The 22,474-nt window shown below is 45.9% G+C and overlaps 1 protein-coding gene and 1 long non-coding RNA gene across 2 annotated transcripts in view; one reads left to right on the top strand and one right to left on the bottom strand.

Moving 5' to 3' along the window:
- LOC128894836 (serine/arginine repetitive matrix protein 2-like) overlaps positions 1-22,474 on the bottom strand; it is a 189,526-nt gene that overhangs the window by 52,265 nt on the left and 114,787 nt on the right. The window contains exons 3-7 of the mRNA XM_054156848.1: positions 20,462-20,774; positions 18,313-18,555; positions 17,782-17,936; positions 16,840-17,706; positions 15,052-16,758 (exon numbers count right to left, since the gene is read on the bottom strand). Coding sequence (XP_054012823.1) covers positions 15,052-16,758; positions 16,840-17,706; positions 17,782-17,936; positions 18,313-18,555; positions 20,462-20,774 — 3,285 coding nt within the window. The remainder of the gene's footprint in view (positions 1-15,051; positions 16,759-16,839; positions 17,707-17,781; positions 17,937-18,312; positions 18,556-20,461; positions 20,775-22,474) is intronic.
- On the top strand, positions 1,446-3,255 carry LOC128894801 (uncharacterized). The gene is made up of 3 exons (XR_008461631.1): positions 1,446-1,559; positions 1,659-1,807; positions 1,941-3,255. It is a non-coding gene; the product is annotated as an uncharacterized LOC128894801 (long non-coding RNA).

Here is a 22,474-nt window from a genome sequence, read left to right on the forward strand (position 1 = left end):
CCATCGAATAAATGACCCGTGAAAATGGCTACCCTGATAAGAATTTTGCCCGTCGGTCTGCCCTCGGTGTATTTCGAGGATAAGAGTCTGTATGTACTTCTATTCTGGCGCCACGGGCCCGTGATTCGACGAATCCGAGACGGAAGAGAGCACCACGCACGCTGGCCGTTTCGAATCGGCCGAGCGGGCAACTTTCCAAAATCGAGTCTCTCGCACTTTTCACCTTCGTCACGGGGACCGACGCGGTAGCGATGGGATTCAAACTGGTTCGAGTCGTCTTTGCGTCAAGAAACGAAACCCAAGCTGGCTCGAGACATCTTGGAAAACAGTTACGATTGACAAACATGGCAGCTCCGAGAGGTTCAAGTGCCTCGAGAACTGCCGACTACGAGAAGGGATAAATTTGTAGCCTTTTGAGTCACAAATTATTGCAAAAGAATATTGTAGATATTCTTTATAAATGTAACGCTTTGTTTAGAATATGACAGACTCACAAATAAATCAGAATTAAACAATTTAAGAAAAAGTTAATAAAGTAATGCAAGCAATTTCGGTGAACTTATTCAAGAAGTTCAAGACAATACAGATGTTGAAAAGATCTCAGTTTTTCAAGCCCACTCTATTTCATCTCAAATCAAACTTCACGGTCTCGACTTGCTTGAAAACTTGGAAGCTAGACGCTCGATGGTCCGTTACTACTGACGAGCAGACGCGGCTGCGGAGTTATGATTCGCCAAGTGTTCCAGCTAACCAAAGAGAGTCGTCGCCGGCAAGGGACGCGTGCCATTACGCTCACATTCAATGCTTAAATGTTACACAAAGCGCCGGTATAAATAGTGGCTACCGTATTTAATGTCGTCGTGCGACGCGAAATGGCAAGCTTTTCCTGGCGCTCTGAATCCAAAGGAAAATCGTTGGAAAACATTCATCTTTTCAATTTGAATTTTCAGGTTCCAAGTGCCTTAAATACTCTGTAATGTTTTAAAATGAAATTATGGAAAGTCGATTTTGCGTGTTAAAACATTACTTATATGTAGCCTGAGGAGGTTTTCGAGTCTGACTCGTGGTATTTCGTTCGTATTTCCTACCTTCCTGCTTACTATGGCTCGAGCAATCGGGAGACAGCGTGTAGGTCAATGGATTAATCATTTGCTCAGATTCTGTTAAACCCACAAAAATGTATTCCTACTTCTACAAGAGTTTTGTACTCACAATTGAAACTTCTTTATTCCAACAACGATTCCATATTTCTACCAAGAACAGCGTGTACTTTCTACGCGTTGAAAAGTTATTTTAAAGTAGAGTCATCCTCCCACAATAAACAGTTCCACACGCTGCCAGAAAAGCTTCGAGCGGCTCCATGGAGATGGTATCCGTTAATAGCCCGGTCATCGCGGAATGATTATAATAATAATGAAACGGTACCAGTACAAAGAACACGGTTGTTCTTCGACCTCGCGATTTACTGCGTACTCGAGCCGGCCGGCGTCCAGACTTATCAACGAGGCCGGTTATCAATGCACTTCCGCGGGACAGCTGGAAAAAACGTCGGGTAGAAAGTGCGTTTACACTTCGCACTCGTTTCTGCGAGCGGAATGACAGATTGCGAAAACGAGGGCAATGGTACCTCTTCGCTGATAGTTTTCTTATCGTAATAGTCGAAGGCGGTGTCGCCGCGGGGAAAGTTCGCGTCCGAACCAGCCGCTAATAGACGACCACGACGCGAACAAGAAACGAATCCTCGGAGCTTTGACACGTTACTGCCAGATTACTTTCTCGGGTTCGTCCCTTGGTATCGATTCAATACGTAAGCAATGTACTATGTCATTTTAAATAAAAAAATCCAACACCTTCCTTGGAAAAACAATTTGCATAATCTAACATTCGTCGCAGTACTTATTTCTGTAACCTCGTTAATATTGACGAATTAATTTCTTTAGTTCTCCAGTGAAAAGCCCCGACGTTCATATATGGGTGAGCTGGCGTCAACATGCATCCCTAACCAACATCGAACAAAACACAACGCGCGAAAGACTTTCTCCGCGCGAATCCCGCTCGTTTGGATCGCAGTTAAAAAGCGACGACCTTCGACGATGCATTATCTCATCGTACGCGAGGCACCTCATAAACGAAACACTTTCTCCGCGCGAATTTATCGCGACGAAGTACTTAAAATAACACTTCTGGTAGGTCGACCTTTGTGCGATCCAACGCGATTTCGAGCTACTCCGATCGTTTATCTAATAGCTTGTCGCGCGTAGTATCATTGACATCGTTGGTTTTGAAGTTTGCGAAATGTTTCACGGCTAATGCAGTTGTCAAACGAGTCGTTGAGAGTATTCTATTGCGTTTAAGTGTAGGAAATGTGTTTATAAGTGATTTGATTGAAATTCATGATGGCGTTGATATTGTGGGAATTTTTATATATTGCTTTCTTTATGAATTTGGTCGTGAGTAAGCCACTCGTTTGTTTTGTAAAAGAATATTTTTTCATGAAAATGAATGAATACATGTTCCTTTCGAATACGCGCAAATAATTGTGCAAAAATTAAGGAATCTACAATGTGAATACAATAGTGTTCAGTAAACAAATTGAGAACAAAATTCACCATCGATTAAACTATCGAATTTTGTTCGCTGATGTCATTGACTATTCTAGACATTTGAAATGGTTCCGATATAGCTACCGTGTATAACGCAGACGCTATTCCGGTCGCGACCCTGGATCGTCTTGCCAGCTCGATTTTAACGCGGATTGAAACTGGTATTGGACGATACCACGAGTCGCTCCGAGGAAGAAAAACAAACCGCGAATCACACGCTCGTCTTTGTCCATTAATCTCGTGCCCGTCCTTTCATTTGTCGGCGCGGTTTAATAAATTCATCGAGTGGCGTTCGCGTAATTCCTAGGCAGCGACTGGCGCTATATAGCCACGCTGCATCGATCGTATCGAGATCTAGTCGATCCTTATGGCTGCGTCGCATCAGCTCACCGATGACGATGACTTTGCTATCACGGAGACCAAAGATGGACATTATTCGATTTCACGATATTGGATATTTGAGTATTCTTGATTTCTGGCTTCCTTCTTTCAAACATACGTTACAGCCGTTATAAAAATCAAAGGATTATGGACAAAATATTAAGGTATAATAAAACTTGTGAATCTTTGTACGAAAAATTAGGGTGCAAAACTGATTCCATAAATTCTTATTATTTTAGCCAAAGGAAAACAAATCTTAAATGTTATAAAATAGTGCAAATTTCCTAGCAACATTACTTTCCTTTGTCATTGGTTCAATTTTGTTTCTCACTTCCACTGACATACCCTAACTATTAATAGTTTTTCGAAGCTGCCCATAGAGCATCCATCAGCATTCAAAAACTGATAAGTAAATGGAATAGAACACAGTGTCTAATCATCCTCCTTAAATCAAGTCTCGACTGAGTCTCCGTTTGGAACATCGATCAAACCAAAAATCCAGGAAACAGATGTCTACAGACAGAATTGAGCGCTGGAACCAAACTGTAGTACACAAACCAACCCGACGATGGCATAATGGCTTGATTCTCTATGCCCGCGAACCTCATAAATCCCAAAACGCCACGGATTGTTTCCAAATCCCCGAGATCCCGAGAATCCTAAACAACCCCCGTATTTCCAGCCGTTCTTGAATTAAACTTCATTCCCGGGAATGCGGAGCGCCCCGGCGCGAACGTACACGCGTCCTATTTATATCAGCGTCCCGGTCGCCGGCTCCATGCGCGCTCCAGCTCGCCGTACGAACGTCCGAGCAGAGGATCCCCTAGTTTTCTATCTGCGGTTTGACGTCGAGTCTTTCTGCAGGTGCAAGGGAGTCGCGGTTACCGCGTCTCGAGTGTCACTGACCCCCTCGAGCAATTTTCCGGCGAGCGACGGTCAACGATTTCCGCAGCCGTGTCGCACGGAGGTCGTGAAACGGCTGGCAGGACAGTTCGTCGGGTCTCAAAGCGGTTGTTTATGCTGGTCGTTCGTCGTTGGATCGGTCGTGCCCGCCTGCCCGGCACTGTCAACCTCTGAGAGAGTAACTGCGAACACGTTGGACGTCTGGAAACTTTACGACCACCCGAGGCCATTATTGCACGGCAGTTTCTCGCGTATCGGGCGCACGTGGCTCGGGACAATCCTCTTGCCGGGCTCAGAAGCACGAACGGAGACTAATGTCTGGTGTCCACCGCGGAGCTTTGATTCCAAGAGCCGAGTACAAGGTACGGAGGATCATCTGCTCGTGTGGAAAAATTCTTGAATGCCGAGAGGAGAATTTTTTAGTGGACAGCAGGCATGAGGTGTCCCACTGCTGTTGTTGCGTGGACCGAAGAACGAAGACAGTCGAAGGCACGTGTGCTCTGATTTAGAGCGTTCACATGTACGTTAAGATTTGAGCACGTGTGGTCATCGATTGTTCTGTACACACCTGTGAATTGCGGCAATAAATAAAAAAGACATACGTGATTAGATTTTAGTAATTCCAACGTACGCCATGATTCGAGTACACGTGCCTTAAGTTGCCTTGGTTCTTCAGCCTGTGCGCAAGTTAACGTCGTCGAACAATGGCCAACGGCGTGCAAACTGTTTTTGACTGGAAGCACGTTCTTACTAGGGTAACACATGGTGGACAGAGCCATTAAGAGAGAACAGCCCGAAGACCTCCTGAGGCAATAATTGCATGGCAGTTTCGCGCGTATTGGCCGCACGTGGCACCGAAGGGCCCTGAAGCACGCAGTAAACTAGTACCTGGTTTCTATTGGAGAGTTTTGCTTTTATGAGTCAAGGAGCCTTGTAAAAATCTAGACAACTTCAAAACAAAACAAAATTGTGCGGTGAAAGCTTGAATTCTCTGATGAACGTCAAATTTATTATACAATAAAATTTGAGAACATGCGCCATAGTTTGCCTCGGTTCTACTATCACCAAAGATCGTTTGAAAATCACATATTGCTCGAAGGGTTAATCGATCTATGAGCAGTATATAAAAATAACGAGACCCGGACTTAACCTAGTCTAACATGTTTTTGTTCGCAAGAAGACCACCGGCATCGATAATAAAATAATTTAACGCGAGCCACGTGCTCGACGAGAATCCCTCCCAGTTTCTCGGACGCGCTTTCAAGAGAATTGATCTCGAGCCAAGTATTCCACGCGAATCCGCCCCGTAGAATCTACGGCATAGATGTCCATGAAAAGCTCTCGAATCCCGACAATCGCCTCGACTTCGAGGATTCCAGGTTCCAGCGAAGAGTAAAGTCGAGTGAAAGCGGCGGAAAGCAAAAGACCGATGCAAAGAGCACACGCGTCAATCGTCGACACGGGGGACTCGATGTTAACGGGAGCCAATTAAACGGACCAGTGAAACTGGGTTGCCCATCCGAACGAAACCGTCAACGATCGAAGAAACGAGACTGTCTTCGACGGGGCAGCGTAGGTGGCACGTGTGTTTACCCAGGTGGGAGCGACAACATCAGGGCGTCATTTTTCTGAGGACGTTGAAACTGACGCAGTGGAGGTAAAACATTCTGTTTTGACAATTACTGATGAATTCCTGAGACTAAATGACGCCTATGATCTTCTAGATTCGGAGACCACTGAAGCCGTCGTCTACTTTTCAAGGATAAGTATACCAGGAGACTCCATATTCCAAGAACTAGTCCTGTTTTCGTTGTCCAATTCACAGACGTATGCTTGAAGTCAACTCTAGTCTTCAGGGTTGTTAAGGACATCTTCTCTCGGGTTTGTCTTCCCAATGAAGCTTGAAACAATAATACCAGGGTATCCAACACATAAGCGTTTTGTCAGTCAGTCCCTCGCCACGCGTTGTAACGGTGAATTACTTGGTTAATAACGTCGGGCAATTTAACCATTTACTCGTAAGATAGAGTGTCGCCGTGGAGATACCGTTCCTCGAGACGCTCCCGTGAGCCCGTGTCCGGTGTCGGTTGGTCTCGACTCGCTGGCCATTGTCTTCGTTGTTGTTGTCATTGTGTCGTTCTCGCGAGGAGGAAGCTACCTATCACTGTACTTCGCTTGGAACGAAGTCGAAGTCGAAACGCCGACGCATGTTGCGTCGGGCAAACTATGTAGTTTATATTACTGAACAATGTTGTTCGTCATTGGGGTAAATAAAGTAGAATGTTCTAAAGTCCAAATGTCTGGCGAGAACGAGTGTAAAGTAATTTATTTAAGTGTAAAGTAGCGTCGGACTTGCTACTGATACAGATGACAGTTGAATAGGTAGTTCAGATTAATTTGATTGATTAATTCTCTTGACTGTCAGTTCTGATAACGAGTACTACAGTACTCTTTTATCAAATATGGTATTCAGTTCTTTGAAAGAGAAACAAGTACTTTACTCGTGACGGAAGTTATAAGTAATATTGAAAGTAATTGAGCAGCCCTAAACAGTATTTAATCGATTAGCTAGTCAATTAATAAATGTGCTGGTCAACGATCCGTGTCGAGTTTGCAACTATATTTACGACATTGCCAAGTCGTTTTCTTAAGACTTTATCTGAGCACCATTTCTGGTTTCTTTGTACTAATTTATATTGTTAATTTTTGAAATGAATAAATAAGTGACTTGGAAGGCTCAAAAAGTATTAACAATAGCTGTGTAACTGAGTGAAAGTTCAAAAAATATAATCGATAATTCGGTACAAAGATTGAACTTTTATTCTGCGAGTTTGTTCACTTTCGATTCACTCGTTAAATCAATATCATCTGAGAGCAAAGAGAGTTATGTCATTGCTGTCAATATGCGTCATGTTTGTCGTGTAAAAATATGGGTGTCATAGACGCTACCGTCAATTAGGAATATTATTCGACACCTTGGACCTTCTTGTGCGATCTGTGTATTTCACGAATCTTTGCGAAGATTTGAAAAAAGAAAATAAATTTGCTAAGCACAGTACGAAGTCTTCAGATATAAGTCTTCGATACTAAAATTTGAAATTTGTTATCGTTATTAGCCTTGTACCGCCTAAAAAGTAAACATTTCGTTGTGAAATATTCGAATATCAAAACAGAATTTGTTGTGTACATTTAATTACAAGAAAATTTCAAGTTATTATTTTTGACATGGTTTTGGAATACAGCACAGCTCCAGAGAAAAGAAGCGCATTACGCAATTTCTTACAGTGAATTGGCTCTTGAGAGAAAGTTATAAGCGTTAGAATATAACGAGCGATTAATAACGTATGTATATATCAAGTCCAATGACTGGTAATCAAGTACGTATGCTCTGAACACGTTCGCAGTAGGCGTAGCTGCTTGCCGTAAACATTTATCGCGGGTTGATACGTTTGGCCTCGCGTAGAATAGATTCTTTATGCTCAATTTATCAACATATTTAAGACAATAAGGAAAATGTTGGCAAATACACTTCCCCGACAGTGGGCATGCCTTGAAATTATACATTGTTAGGTCTCAATCCGGATTAGAAAGAGATCAATAATCCCTATTTTACAGCTTTGTCAACGTGGAAAAATTAAATCGGAACAATAGCTTCAACTCCAAAAGAAATCATTAAACGCAAAACTTTCAGTCACGTGTCGCCTGTTGATCGCTAATTAAACTTCCAGTCACGTACCCACCGCCGTAATAATCGTCGCCAATTACGAAACCGAAAACCTGCTACCATTTGAATAATATTATCGTATTAGACGTAACGTCGTTACACCGGCGCACGATTCACTTTTCCCGGTTGCCAAAGTCGTTACGAAGTTCGAGAGCCTACGGTGACCACTTTCATTCGTACGCTAATCGTCTGATTAATGAGGGAGTATACCACAGGTACCGCCACTATCGCTCCTAAACCCGCTTAGAATTAGTCGGGATTGCATGCAATTGACCCCGTTCCTTAACAAGTCGTCAAACGGGTCTGGCCACGCACGAAGGGAGGACGTTACACGCCGTGGAAGGCTGTCTCAAAGGAGCGCACTGTGTGTCGCTCGAGTTTCCAACCGACGAGGGCACTTCTGAAACGAATAGCTCCGCGTCGTTCCCCTTTTAATTGCCGTTGATAATTAGCAGATGCGGTGCGGCGTTGCCTCACACGGTTGCCCCACGATTATCTACGCGTGCTCGTCGCGAATTATCGTCGCGAACGCTTCAACGCTCGGGAAATACATTAGCAATAATTTATTTCAAGCGCTGTGGCTCTCGAGTGATATTTAGCATCGCTTCAATCGCTTACATTTCTAAAATTATCAAGTATCTTCACGTAACGTTCCAGGCATAGCAATAGGGACCTACAGTCAGTCTCATAAGTACCCTCTATATCTATCGAAGATATTTGTCTAAATTAAATGATAGGTTTGATGTTTCCAAACTAATTTCTTATTATAAATATGTACGAGTATAAAGTTTATTTGTGTACATATTTATAACGAAACATTTATTTGGAAACGTGAAACCTGTCGTTTAATTTCGACAAATTTCTTCAAAAGATATCAAGGGTACGAATATTTATGGAACTGACTGTATACAATCCTGCAAAAGTATGTTAAACCTGAAGGGGAACAAATTGCATTCTTCTGTCCTCGGAGTCCTTGTGAGTGCATCGATCGACAAGCCGTTCTGTTTCCCAATTTCGCACCGTTTCTTCGTCCATTTCGTCCGTTGTGCAGGCAGGTGAAACTCGTTTCGTTCGTTTCTAGCACCTGCGGCCGTACGAAGGCAAGACCGCGACCTCGGCAGGGTAGCCAACGACTGCGTTGGGTATCGCTTAACACCGGTTGTTTCTCGTCTCTCGGCCAAGTAGGATGACACCGCGTAAGGGTATAGCTGGCGAAGAAAAAGGCGTACACGGCGTATCGTATTATCACGCAACGGATGGCTACGATTCTTCCAATTTCTTCGCAGTCTTGCTTCCACCATTGCTCGGTAAATAACAATTTTCAGCCATTATTACTGTCGATCCCGGAATGTGGAATTCCTCGATATAGAATGTTGCAAGGTGTAAATTGTGCGTATAATTTGCTGATAAGTAGAGCATGTGATATACAAGCTGGCAGCAGTAATTGAATCATGTAACATTAATCTAGACTCTAGACTCTATGGAAGTTTACTCACAATTGTCTCTAGACAATATTACAAGGTGTTGACGTTTGAAAGTCGGAGCTTGAACAGTATCGGAATTTTTTAAACACCGCTGTTATTAACAGGTGTTTGTTGGCAAGTTTCAATCGTTTGTCGCTCCGAAGATTAATCGCAAGTGTTCGTTGAATGCTGTGAGTGTGAGGCTTCGATTCAGAATCACACTGAAACGAATCTGTTGCAATCGATGATTCGTGTTGGAAAATTGATTACTCGTTCAAACTTTCTGCGCGTTCTACCAATCGTTCCAGACCAGATAAGCGGTTTCGAAATTTCAGGAATTCACTCGCGCTATCTGGGAGACGGTCGAGAAAAAAAAACACTGTTTGGTAGATTAACTCTGCACACTTATCGCGCTTCTATTTATCAGCGATCGATTTCCATGGCGGAAAATTATTATACTTTGATCGAAGCGTAAATTCCAGAGCTTCGTCTTTTCTAAAAATTAAATCTTAAAGAGATGCCATTCTCAATCTTGTAAGACTTTCAAATTTCTTCCAGTCATTGAAAAGAATGTTTCTTTCAAACGATCGCAAAAACATTTCTTCCGAATCTTCCTTTACCAGATTCTGGTTACATTTTTTCTCCATATTGCATTCAAAGTATAAATGTTCACGCAGAGCTCTCTCCAGAATGATATCCTGCAATCTACAAGCGTGTTCAACACTTCAAATTTAAAGAACAATTTCTAGTCTGTTACAACACAATTTGCCTGTACAAACACGCAAACGCGCTGAAACTTAAGTTTACATGTTAGCATAGGCAAATCGTGTTGTGCCAGGCCCACGATTACTCGAATATTTGTTTTAGATTCAACGTACAGAGTATCGTCTGGGCTGTGTTAACTTAGATTTAAGGTGTAGAATACGTCCATGTCAACGTAGACAGAAATGTACCCAACCTAACGAAAGAATGCACGTTGCGATCCAATGTGGTTGTAGCCTCGAACAGCCAATTGATCTTGATCCAACTATAGGCTACCGCTTATTAAGACAGTCTAGAGGTGAAACGAGGTCAGTCGTGTACGTCAATCATGTGCTACATCTGACGACTCGCATCCAAGCCACCGCGGACTAATACGAGCCTTTTTCCAAGAAATGCGTGCAACTCGGATCATAGCGCGTGGGTGGCGAGCATAATATCGTTCTGACCGACGTGCAACGCGTTGAACGGTCTCGTTTGAAGGAGATGTATTTGCGGAACCGTGTTTACGCATGTTCTTTTATCTTCGATGCATGATCGAATATTTAGGGAACGTCTTTTATGTGGCAGCATAATGGTTACTTTGCATTCCGCAAAATGGAAGGTTTACCTTTGGAATCGGTCGGAAAGTAGCGAGTTTCGAAATTGTCTATTTTGTGAAGACGTACAATGACGTAAAATGGTGTTTTTGAAGCTTTAAGTGTCAGGTTTCGGGTAGTTTTGGGTGATTTTCCTGCCGATGGAAAGCTAAACAGTTGCTACGTCAGACAAACCGTTTGAAATTCTTCAAATGTGAGGTCACGCAATTGGCAAATTCGTATGCTATTACTATGTATGATCTCAAATTTAGGGATGATAAAAGATTTGACAGAATCCGATCAGCCTTGAGTGATACTACCACTTGGAAAAACATCTAGAATATCACAAAAAAATATTTAATAGCTGAGACTTCAAGCTCCAAAACATGTCACATTGACATTCTTTCCTCCCTTCTTTTTCCTCAAAGCGTTTCTTCAACCTCATCGCAGAAAGTATCTCGATAAAACGTTTTATTCTCTTACGCTCCGGTCCCTCTGCTACAAATAACGTCGGAGGAGGAATTCACGAGCCAATTAACGCGTCGAACTCGTCGCGACGAAAAGCGAAAACGACCGCGCAATGAGAATCGGCTGCGACGCCGCGGGTGGTCGCGTAATTCCTCGCGAGAAGGATCGCGCGTAAATTCGTGCCGCGTTTTTCCATCTCGGTAACGATTTATGGCAGACTGCGCGAGCTGTTCGAGCTACTTGAATTTCCGTCGAGACTTTTAATCGTGCCCAAGGCACCCGAGAAATACACCTACAAGTGAAAATGCATTCCTGTGCACTCGGGTAGATACAGAAGCGAAGAGTAATCGCCGCAGCAATTGCTACGATTAGATTACCGGATCGAATAGGATCTCCGATCGGAATCAGCGATTTTTTCAACGGGCGTGCTACTCGTAGATGCTATCGGGGGAAAAGTAAATCACGCCATTTCTCGCGTATCGCTGATTATGGTCTCTTTGCGTACTGGATACTTCAACGGCAGCTCGTGCGCACTCAGAGATGTGCAAAATTATTGTTTAAAAAAAGTTTAAGCGAAAAAGTATAAGTCGGTAAGTTTATACTAGTAGTCGATGGAGGAAGGGAAAAACAGAGATAGAAATGACTTATTAGAGTATTGATGTGTCGATTAACTGGTGTGCAGTCCCCTTCAAAACGCATAAGCTGCAGGCAATAATTATGTCTTCCCTGGATTCTTGTTTTTATAAATTGAAATCAGCTTGAATAGGCTTGTTGTTAATTTAAACTTCCAAATTCATATGTAAGTGGACTTTTGAATTAATTTTGGTATATTGAAAATCTAAAAGAGATTTCGAAGTGTATATTATCCATTCCTTAAAAATGTGTTTCAGCAAGCATTCGAACAAACGAACCGCTACAAGTTGCTGCCATACGTCACCTTCGTTACTCGAATAAAGTTTTGCCCGTGTCTCTGTACGTTCCGCGCCGCGCTACCGCGCTGTAAATGGGAGTTGTCTCATCGAGAGTCCCGCGGAGCACAATCGACGAAATTCTCACGCGCTCGGTTCTTCCATCGTGTGGCAACGGAGCGCCACGGCGAGCATAATCGAGCACCCAAGAACAGGCTAACACGCCCCTGGTGCCACGCGGTAACCTTTTTTCTGACATTTCTACCTCGCGGCTCGGTTAGCCCGAAAGGTTAAGCCTCTGCGCGGGGCTCGAATGCCCCGAACGAGGCGCGGAGCACAGAGAACGGCGCCACTGATGGGCAAAATTCTTATCCAAATGAAATTTTCAAACAGGCAAGGAAGACAAACGATGGACACCTTTTCATCCAGTAAATGAGAATTAAAATTAGAATTTGAAGTGAAATTGTAGAATAAAATACTTCAGAATGATTACATAAAGATTCATGTATGAGTATATGCATTTTAATTCAGCTTAATATTCAGTATCATGTGAAGGTTCCTCGTTGGTGTGAATTTAAATACACTTGTACATTTATTTTTCAACCCTCAAGGGTAGAAACAGTTTCGTTTATTTCTGTGTCAAAGATTGAACTGTTCAGTCGGATAAATCTTTACATGGGTCTTTTAGAAGCCAAATCAATCAACTCCAGTAAACAAGCAGAGAAAATCCTAAGAATTAGTTCAATGTTTCTTTTCAAAATCCCACCGTTGTGAATTTTGCAAGAAGTGGAGTTTATCAACTTCTAAAAGACTCATAAAATTTTGCCTATCCGTGCCCGTGAGTGAAACTTGCAGCAACGGTTCTGCTCTTCCTGTCGAAGGTCGAACCTGCCACGAACGTCCGCTCCTCGAACCGTGTCGCGAGGTCAAAACCTCGATCGCGGTCTGAACGATCCAGCAGTCGTACGACCGCTCGACCATCACAGAAGCCAGCTGGTCACCCAATCAGAGCGAGAACGGAACAAAAGAAAGGTGAAACGACTTATCGCCCCGTGAGATCGAGCCTACATCCTGTACCCACGCCAACGGACCAACCCGACGAATCCTCGGCCGCGACCGTGCAATTATTATTAATCCGTTGTTAATTTCCTTTTGCGCCGCCGTTGTCTCGCTGCACCTTTCGACAAGTCATCTTCGCTTCTTGCAACCGAGCAGGAGAACGTCTCGTGACCCAAAAAGCCACGGACCGATGGACAAAGAGGCGTTGGGTCACGGAGCGACTCCAGATAGTGCGAGTGGTCGCCGTGCAATCCGATTCAAAGGGGATGGACGCACGCATGGTCGTCCTTGTCCGAGTTCTAGCTTTTCAAGAATGTTAGATTAACGCCGAGCGAGAAAAATCGCAGCAAACATAACGAATATATCTATCACAGGATATATGAAATCACGCAAATAACGAAACAGGAATTTCGAGAACCGATGGTATCGTCTATCAAAAGTTCACTGATAAACTTCGAGGCGATCCACGTTATCGTAACGTTAATTTTCCCGTGCAGCAACAAAACTAATAAATTAACACGCGCGCTCGGACGTCCAAGCGATAATATAGTTTCTTCCGTATAAATCCCGATCGTGTGAGCCGCGGTTTCCATGTCATAATTCGGAAGTTTCTCGATCTTGATAAATACTCCTATCAAGGCAACGGTAACGGATCGCGAGGTAACGAATCGTTCCCGTGTTCGACGCGGGATGCGCATGGATTTAACTCGAACGTGGATCATAAACGTTACCCGTGCAGGTCGTACGCGTATCGCGGCGACGATGTCGTTTAAGACTCTCGCCGGTCGCGATTCAGGGAAAGTCACACGCTCGTAAATCAGCGGCGGTAATGGGCACCGTTAGATTTGCAATGATAATCCGATGGTAATGCATGCGATTCGGTCGAACGACCGAACGAGAAGATAATTAACGATCCACCGAGTGCACCGAGTTCGCCGAACTATCGGCATCGGTATTCTGATCCCCCCGAGGATTTACGAGTTTACGGATTTAAACGAGTGCAAAAAAATCCCGGCGAAACATCCCGAGGCTGGAAGTTCGATTTCGCAGCCCGAGTAATCTGTCTGTAATTCTTATTTAACGTTCGTTCCGACAGGTAACGATTCCTGTAGCCGGGAGAAATTGCGAATCGTGAATTCCCCCGGCCAAAGTGTACACAACGCTACCATTTTCCCGAGCATTACGTGGAATAATGGCGATGATCGACGTCGTAAATAGCTTCTGTGAGCGGTTATGGATCATTCGCTACGGATGATCTCATTACACCACTTATTTCGACTCGCAATCGATCGGGCCAGTGATTCTTAATCGATGGCGATAGACCAAGTGATTTGTTGAATTTTTTTTTTTTATGTCGTTCGGAAGTAGTATCCTAATTGTGTGATATTTAAAGCGTATTACAGGGTGATTCTTTGGAAACAAGTAACTTGCATTAGATTACTATTCAACGTAATAATGATTAACACATTGTTGACCGGCAATTTTACACAGACGCGACTTCATGTTTTTATTTTACGTTACATGTTATTATCCCCACAAAACAAGCACGAAAGCTCATTATTATATTCGCGATCGTAACCCGCATCAAATATTCTCTTCTAAGCTATGTCAGCAAAAATATAAAAATTTTGTAAACCGATTCAAGAACCACCGTTCCAGGGTGACGCAGTCAAGAGTCGCCCGAGGGTTTCGGCGACGTCACGTCAACTCCCCGAGTGATCTATCGATCTCCCCCGGCCGTTAATAAGCGTCCCGACGACAGCTCGGGGGACGGTGTACCCGCGGTTACCTCTAATTCAACCGATCGATCGCAGGATAAGAGCGGGACACCGCGCAGCGGGTATAATGGACGATCCTGGAACCGCGTCGCGGAGGCAGCGGTCATTCCCCGTTCAATTACAACGCAATTACAGGATCGTGTGCGTTCCGTGGCTCAAACGATCGCATACCACTGTTTCGACCCCTCGGAACCGCTAATCGACGACCGTTAAACGAACGACGCGATCCTTGCGATTGCGAAACGCGGCTCGAAAACGGCGTCTCGTAAAATCTGCCTAAAATCGCGGTGTCAGCTTCGACGCTTGTAAACGACGCTTAAAATTCTCTACCCGCGGTCTTGCTGTCGCAAACGTCGCGAAGGATGACGTTACATGGTCGTAGATTCACGAAGAAAGGTCAAATCGATTTAAAACTCAACGAACTTACCCCTGAAGCGCGTGTGGAGGAGCTGGTCGAGGCGGAGGCGGCAGCGATTTTCTTCCCGGAGTGTTCTGTCGCGGAGCTAGAGGGGGTGGCGGAGAGCTGGGCGAACCTGAGCCACCGTATCTGTCCGTGGGACACTGAGGCTGAGGCTTCTGCTTAGGCGCGTCGATGTACTTCGGCGGCAAGGCGTAATAGTTCCTCTGGACCGCGTCTCCGTGACGTTGGTGATGATTAGGCACGTACTTCGGTGGCTCGTGATACTTCTGTGGACTGGCCTCCGATGGGAACATCTTTGAGTTGGCTTCGTAGCCCGTCTTCACGGGGCTACCGATCGAGAAACCGTGGTTCCCGCCTTCCAGATACTTGGAGGCGCTTTTCGAATTATCTGGCACGGGTAAATAATTAGGTCTCGTCGACTGGGTCGACTGACCGTTCGAAGCGTTCTTGTCGACGCTCTTAGGCACTTGGGGTTGAGGTCTCTGGCCGGAGGACGACTCCAACCTCTGAGTGGAATCGTTCCTGAGCAGGCTAGAGACATCGAGTCTCGAACCGTCCACTCTCATGGACTCCTGTCGAATGATTCTTGGCTCCACTGGAACCTGGGGAGCTGGCCTTTGATTACCAGAATCGCTGTACCGCTGCGATATGAGATCAGGTAGCTGCGCTGGGGGTCTGCTGGGGAATGGTCGATCTTCGGATATTCGTCTCGCAGGAGTAACTCTGCCGTTCACCATTAGCTTCTGAGTAGACGGGTATCTCAAGCTGGACCGACCGGTGGCCACCATTCTGTGGGTGGCGAATCCGGCAGAGACACCGTTCTCTAGCACCATCTCAGAGTCGACGTGTTTCAGGGCTATGGCTGCTCTGACGAACTGGTGCTGTTCCTGGTCCTGGGAGACAGTTTTCGTGGGCGAATTCGGCGAGGACTTTCCAGATTTCTCGTTTTCCCTCTTCGAAGCGTGTTTCGATCTTCTCGTCGAGTGTCTCTCCAGTTTGTGTCTATCGCAGGATCTTTCGCGGATCTTGGGCTCCTCTGGCTGATGGTGGGTGTTGCTGGGCTTGCGTGGTGGCTCTGGGAAACAGTCGTCGCTGAGTTCGGGAGGTGGTGGAGGGAGAGGATCGTCACAGTCGTGGACCTCGTTCTCCGTCACCGTTGGAGGCGAAGGTGGAGGCAGATCTGGACTGGGAACGCGATCGTTGTAGACGTTCCTCAGGTGTGGCTTCTTGGGTGGCCTTTCGGGCACCCAATCGTCAATGGATATAGCTGGGCCGACTATAACCGGACCCAAGAGATCCGTGGAGAGGCTACCGCAACTGTTGCTGTGCTGATGCTTGGGACTCGGTAGATCCCCGTTGCTCTGATTCTGACTCCTGTTTCCGTTTTCTCTCCAAGTTCCGCTGGCATAATCGGACGCGGAGCTGGCTCGTCTGGACGAGGATGGTCTTGGCCGAGGCGGTGGCTGCGGCGGCGGACTCTGAGGCGCGGGCGCCGATCCTTGAGCTAGCTGTGGCTCCGATCGCCAAGAGGCTTGGTGGTGTCTCTCGTAGAAAGACAGCAGCGCTTTCTTCTGTATGGCTTTCAAGGTTGGGTCGGATACTCGATGGCGTTTCTCAGGATCCAAGTAAGTGTAACGCATCTGCTGCTTCTCCAATTCGTTTATGCGTTCCGCCACTGTCATCTGAGGCTGCTGGGGCAACGTTGAGTTCATTCTGAAAAGATATATAGATTCAGCGATGCGCGAAGTGATTATACAAACGAGACACTCGTTGAAAATAGATTGAACACGGTACCTGGAGGACTGCGTGGACTCTTGAGGCTGCGTAGTGCTAACAGGGTAGAGTTTGCGTTGAGTCCGTTCGCGATCCAAGTACAGCACGCTTTCCGAATGGTGTCTCTGCGGCGTCTGAACTCTGGCACTATGAGCGATCAGTTGTTTGCTACACGGAAGTCCGTTCGCTTGGCTAACGTCCGACATCGATCCGTGAATAGGATTCCAGGTTTCCGGACTCTGGGGACTGGACGGACCCACCTGCTGACGAATGGGACTCTGGGGCATGGGCTGAGCCAACGATCCGTATTTGTCAGCTTCGATTCGGGTCGAATTGTCCCACTGACTGCTCGTTTGCGACTTGTCCGCGAGGGATTCCTCGTCGATGTTCGACTCTTGCCACTTGCTCTCCCGAACGGTCGACACGTCAGCCACGTTGGTGGACGTGGCGCAATGATTGATCACAGCTGGCAGACTAGATCTACCCTGGTTCTGTTTGTTACGATCGTTCATCGACACCTGCCATTTGTCCGGCCACTTCTCGCTGTGTCTGCCCTTCGTCGTCGGTGACAAGCCAGTGCTGCTCACGTCGCTCATGGAGCCCTGCCACTTGTCGTGGCAGCCATTGCTGGACTTCTGGGTCAAAATTCCGCCGTTCACGCTGCTAACGTCCGACATCGATCCGTGATGCCACCGATCCGACGCACCCTGTCGCGCTGCCAGGCCGCTGGACACGCTCACGTCCGACATCGAGCCGTGCCATTTCAAGGTCTCGCTGCTGGAGGCGCTTCCGCTCGACGTGGTCACCACGCTGTCTCTTCCCTCCCTGGACGTGTCCTCCCAAGTCGAGGCTGGCCGCTGCGCCACTGCCTCGCTGTCTCTTCTCAATCTGGAAACGTAATGACGTACATGACTTGGATCCGTATAGTTGAATAGGAAATTGGATTCTCCAAGTGATGGTTACCTGTCGAGGAACGGGGTGTTCGTGGTGGAGTCCACGCTGGAGACGTAACTGTGGTAGCCTTCGGATTGTGCGTAGCTGGCCTGCTGGGAATGCTGCACCCTCGTGTACTCCTCGAGACCTGCTTGCGTCAGGGTTGCCTCACGGTATATGTCCACCTAGACGAAGGGGAATTGTTTTATTTGAGTGTCCAATGGGTTGAAGAGATCACTGAAGGAATGGGTATTTAAATTTCTGGGGAGGTCGATAGAAACTACGAGATTGCTAGGCTGAAATTTTTGTTGGTAAACTTATGGTGTATAATAACTCTAAAGACTTACTCTAAGCTACTTACTAACTACGTACTACGTACTAACTCTAGCTACTTACTGAGTCTGAGGGTTAGTCAATTTATGGGGATATAATTATCCAAGAAATATTCGCATAGTGGGCGATTAAGGAGTTAATTTTGAGAGACTTTAATGCGTGGTTGTGGATGCATAGTCAGGTTGAAACCGTTGAGGTATTGATGCAGATTGAATATTGAGACGTCACCTGGGACACTTGAGGGTCTTGGTAGCTCCTAACGTAGGCCTCCAGATCGGCATGGCTGAGAGTCTGACTGGTCTGCTGCTCGCGCTCAGGAGGCGACGGTACAACGTACTCGGCATCCCCAAGAGCTTTACCCTCGCGATCCACGCGAGGCCACAATCTCGGTTCCTCTTCCACGTTGTTCCTGTTGCGTGACTCGAAAGTCTCCGCCGGGATCTTCTCGCAGCGCTCCATCACAGTCTTTAACTGCAACGCGAAAATCGTTGTTCTTTCTAAGAGCCATTTGAAGTAACTGTTCCTCGGTATCTAATCCTCGTGCACGCCGACTGCGTAATTCGTTACGTAATCGCGCGTGCGCGATTTACCTTAGCTACGAGCGTAATTCAGCGTAAATCGTATTCGGTTTTTGCCATTCGGACCTCTCTTCTCATCAGGTATCAACATCGTGCGTTTAAAATAAACCACGAGCCGACAAGCTAATTACGCCGACCAGCAAAAAGCATCGAGAGCTAATAAGGAAGTTCTGAATTGAGCAAAAAGGAAAGCTGAATTTATTTACTATGAGCCGACGTCGCTGGCGGTGTTCTTCCAGCGAAGCCAGCAAGCGTTCCGTGACAAATCGTTGTTAACAATCAAGAAGGATTGGTATTTAGATGATCATAAACATGCGTTGTTCGGTACGCTTCCCCTCTGAGTCAGGGCGACGTTTTCGTGAGCAAAAACCATATTGGGTTTCACGGAATATTTTTTGAAAATTGAAAATTGTATAGATAACTGAAATAGAACAGTAGATATATTGAGATGATGCACAATATCAACAAGTTTAATTGGGGATTTTCATGGAAATTCAAATTTTTCAATTTTTTTCAAATATAGAATATAGCTTCAATTCCCAAGTGACTTTATAATCACGTCCACTTTTATTTGTACTCCGACCTCAAAGGCGAAGTATTCCTTTTGAATTCCAAATGAGAAAAGAATATAAGCGTTTCGCAAATATATGGAAACGTATAGTGTTCCACGACTAAGGCAGTTTGGGAAACGCCGTTCCAGCGGCTTAAAGGAATGGAATTCCAGTTACACGGAATTAAAAGGCTGGGGCACGGCGTAACACCTCGCGTCTCGAAACTGCCGGCCTACTTCGGAGGAAGTCGCCGTAGCGGACGACGATTATGTCACTGGAGAGAAAGGAGGGTGCGGGTGTGGGAGATTAATTACGTGTGTCGTTTTAGGGCGCAGCACGATTTACCAAGGTTCTGACCTACGCCGGTTCCCGACGCTCGACGCGACACGTTCGGCCAATTAAACTTTCCTCCGGCTATTCCGCTCGCGTGGACGTCGCCGTCGTGAAACTTCGCAACGAAAACGTCGCGATAAGCCTGGTTCGGCTCGCTCGTGACTCGTTAACACCGTCGAAAGTGGCTTCGCCTCTTTGCAAATGAGTTTTCAATTTCGTAACCGTCTGCGACACAGGGGAATACTTGCCAAGCCGACACGTCCGCCCGACGGAGGAATCGCGCCACGGAAAGGTAATTGGTATCGTGACGCATCGCACTTCGTTCTACGATCGCGAGAACACTGCCTGAAGGATCGTTTTACTCCAAATAGATCACTTTCCGCACTGGGTACTAGGATTTTCATGAAATCGAAGTATGACGCGTTGGATGTAAAGTTAGGGGAGGTTTACGGGTCAGACTCTGTGAAATCGATGGATTACTTGTATCGGAGGTCAAGGGTTTTGGTAAAATTGAAGTATGTTGTAGTGTACGCAAAATTACAGGGAGTTTAAGTCACCAGTTTGCTGGTTTCGAATCTCTTTAAGAAATACAGGACGTCCGATGCAAGACGATATATACCTTTTTGTTGTACAATTGTTAACGTCCTGTATTTGGTAAAAAAAATTTGAAACCATCAACATGATGACTTAAACTCCCCCCAAATTAAAGTTTTCCACAACATATTCCAATGTCATAAAAATCCCTGGACGTTCGCCTTAAGAAGTAATCGAAAGTGACCCTGAGACAACCTGAGCGTCAGCTGAAAAACTTCGCTTCGAAGGAATCGGGCAACAATTCTCATCAAATTTCTACCTTTACGCGGCTAAACGAGCATGGAGCTGACAAAGCCCCTGGGGGATCCGAGGATACATCACCTGCTGTGTGAACGTGGGATTGGGCCTCTTCGTGTGCGGTCTGGTGTACTGGGCAGGCTTCTCCTTCGGGTAATTGGTGTGATCGGTCCAGGACTTGGAACGATGGGATCCGCTGTGACCCGAGCTGTGAACGTCCTCGTCGGGGTGTCTCTCCGGCGCACTCGGCCACGAAGGATACTTCTCGTGTCCTGGCCCATAGCAGACCCCTTTGAGGCTGGACGCGTCTCTGACCGGCGGCGTTGGCGGCGGCGACGCCTCGTCTCTTTCATTGAGAGGGAGCGTGTAGCTGTCGAATCCGAGGCTCTCGCTGTACCTGTCCGGACAAACAAGGAAACGCGTCCTTTAGCAGCGCTGGGACCCCTTTACGCTTCCATCGGAATGTTAAACTAAGAAGGTGGGGCATTTTTTCGTTCGAACGAAGAGCAAGAGTTTTTATAGAGAATTCATTTCAGGTAAACGGGTAAATCGACAGCTGGGAGGTTTTTACAGGTTTCTATGAAGCAAAAAATATTTTTAAAGTGTCTCTATGACGAAATTAGGTATCTTTACTTCAGGTGTACGTAGCATGAAACATCAAAGAGTCCTCTCTGGCATATCCTAAACTTTCTCTTTCGTTATTTTGCAGTGATAGATATATTTATACATTGTATGTATATTCCCGGTACATTTATTTTTGTAGTAAAATAAAAGATTGTATTATAGTGAAAATTCCAACATATACCAAAAGCGAATTTCCCTCTCAAAAACCGCGACACCCATAAATCCAACGAGTGCAAAGGAAGAAAGTAACGCGATCGAACCTTCATTGAAGATTGCGCAAAGAATTCGAGGCTCTCGGTGAACCGAGACCAGACAAACAAGGAAACGCATTCTTCGACGTCGCATGGCCCGCCGTCTTTCCGCTCCATTCGATCGTTTATGGCAACGTTCGATCGTCTCCACGCGTGGGAGCAATTATACCGCGAGAACGCGAGCGAACCGGTGGTTATTAGCGCTCGTCTCGCGATGAATCACTCGCGAGACGTTCGCAATCCCAGTAGCCGCGCAGGCGACGGCACTCTACCCGGCTCGATGTCATTGAACCACTTTATTACCAGGATGCGTGGCTGCAGCATAATTTATGGAATAGTCAACAAGTTCAACGTAACTGGAAACGCGTATAATCAGCCTATAATTGCAACCGTCGTTCCTGGACCCCGTCTAACGCAACGACGAGCCGACGCCGTGGAACGTTACGTTCGACCTATCGTGAAATCTAAGTGGGCCAGGACTAATACAGAAACGTCTAATTGGTTGCCAAACGGTATCTCTTATCGTTGAAGCAAAAACCTGCCGCATGGATGGCGTTGTGCGAACAACCATGGAAACTTGTTCTTCATTAATGGAACAATTCATTGAGGGTCGATGCTGACCCTCGGAGAGGACGGAACACGCGATGCAGACTGCTGGACGCGCGGTAAAAACACCGAGGGTCATTTGCATTCCATTTAGATAAATACGTAGACGTCTACAGCGAATGCAATGGTTAGAAGTGCGGTTAATCGAGTGAATAGGCTTCAAACAAAAGTTAAATATTGAGTTCTAAGCTTGGGTTAGAATAAGAACCTCGTCTTAGGAGGACCTTGCATAAAAACTGAGCCAAAGGTGCCAAAATCGAGAACTCTCCACGGATCTGATCGATGTTCGATACCGAGTATGATTGCTTTGAATGGGAGTATAAAAAAGGCCATTCGTATCCGGCCTCAGATTGTTTCCTCCAGGATACTGCGTCATGACAACGCTCTCAGTTACATGGCACTCTCAATAAGCTTCTTGTCCCACAGCGTCCTCGCAAAAATCAAAACCCATCTAAAGGATCTCCATCTGGGACCTACGGACATCGTCCAAGAAGTTGTATTGGAAGCAGTTTCAGTCGAAGACCTTCCAGTCTCGTCGAAGACTACCAGGAGTAAGAACAATTCTTCCCAAGAGACCTATCCTGAAGAGGACACCGTTGATTGGCAACGCAGCCGC

Source organism: Hylaeus anthracinus, unplaced genomic scaffold (assembly GCF_026225885.1).
Source record: "Hylaeus anthracinus isolate JK02 unplaced genomic scaffold, UHH_iyHylAnth1.0_haploid 4, whole genome shotgun sequence".
Taxonomy (NCBI): domain Eukaryota; kingdom Metazoa; phylum Arthropoda; class Insecta; order Hymenoptera; family Colletidae; genus Hylaeus; species Hylaeus anthracinus.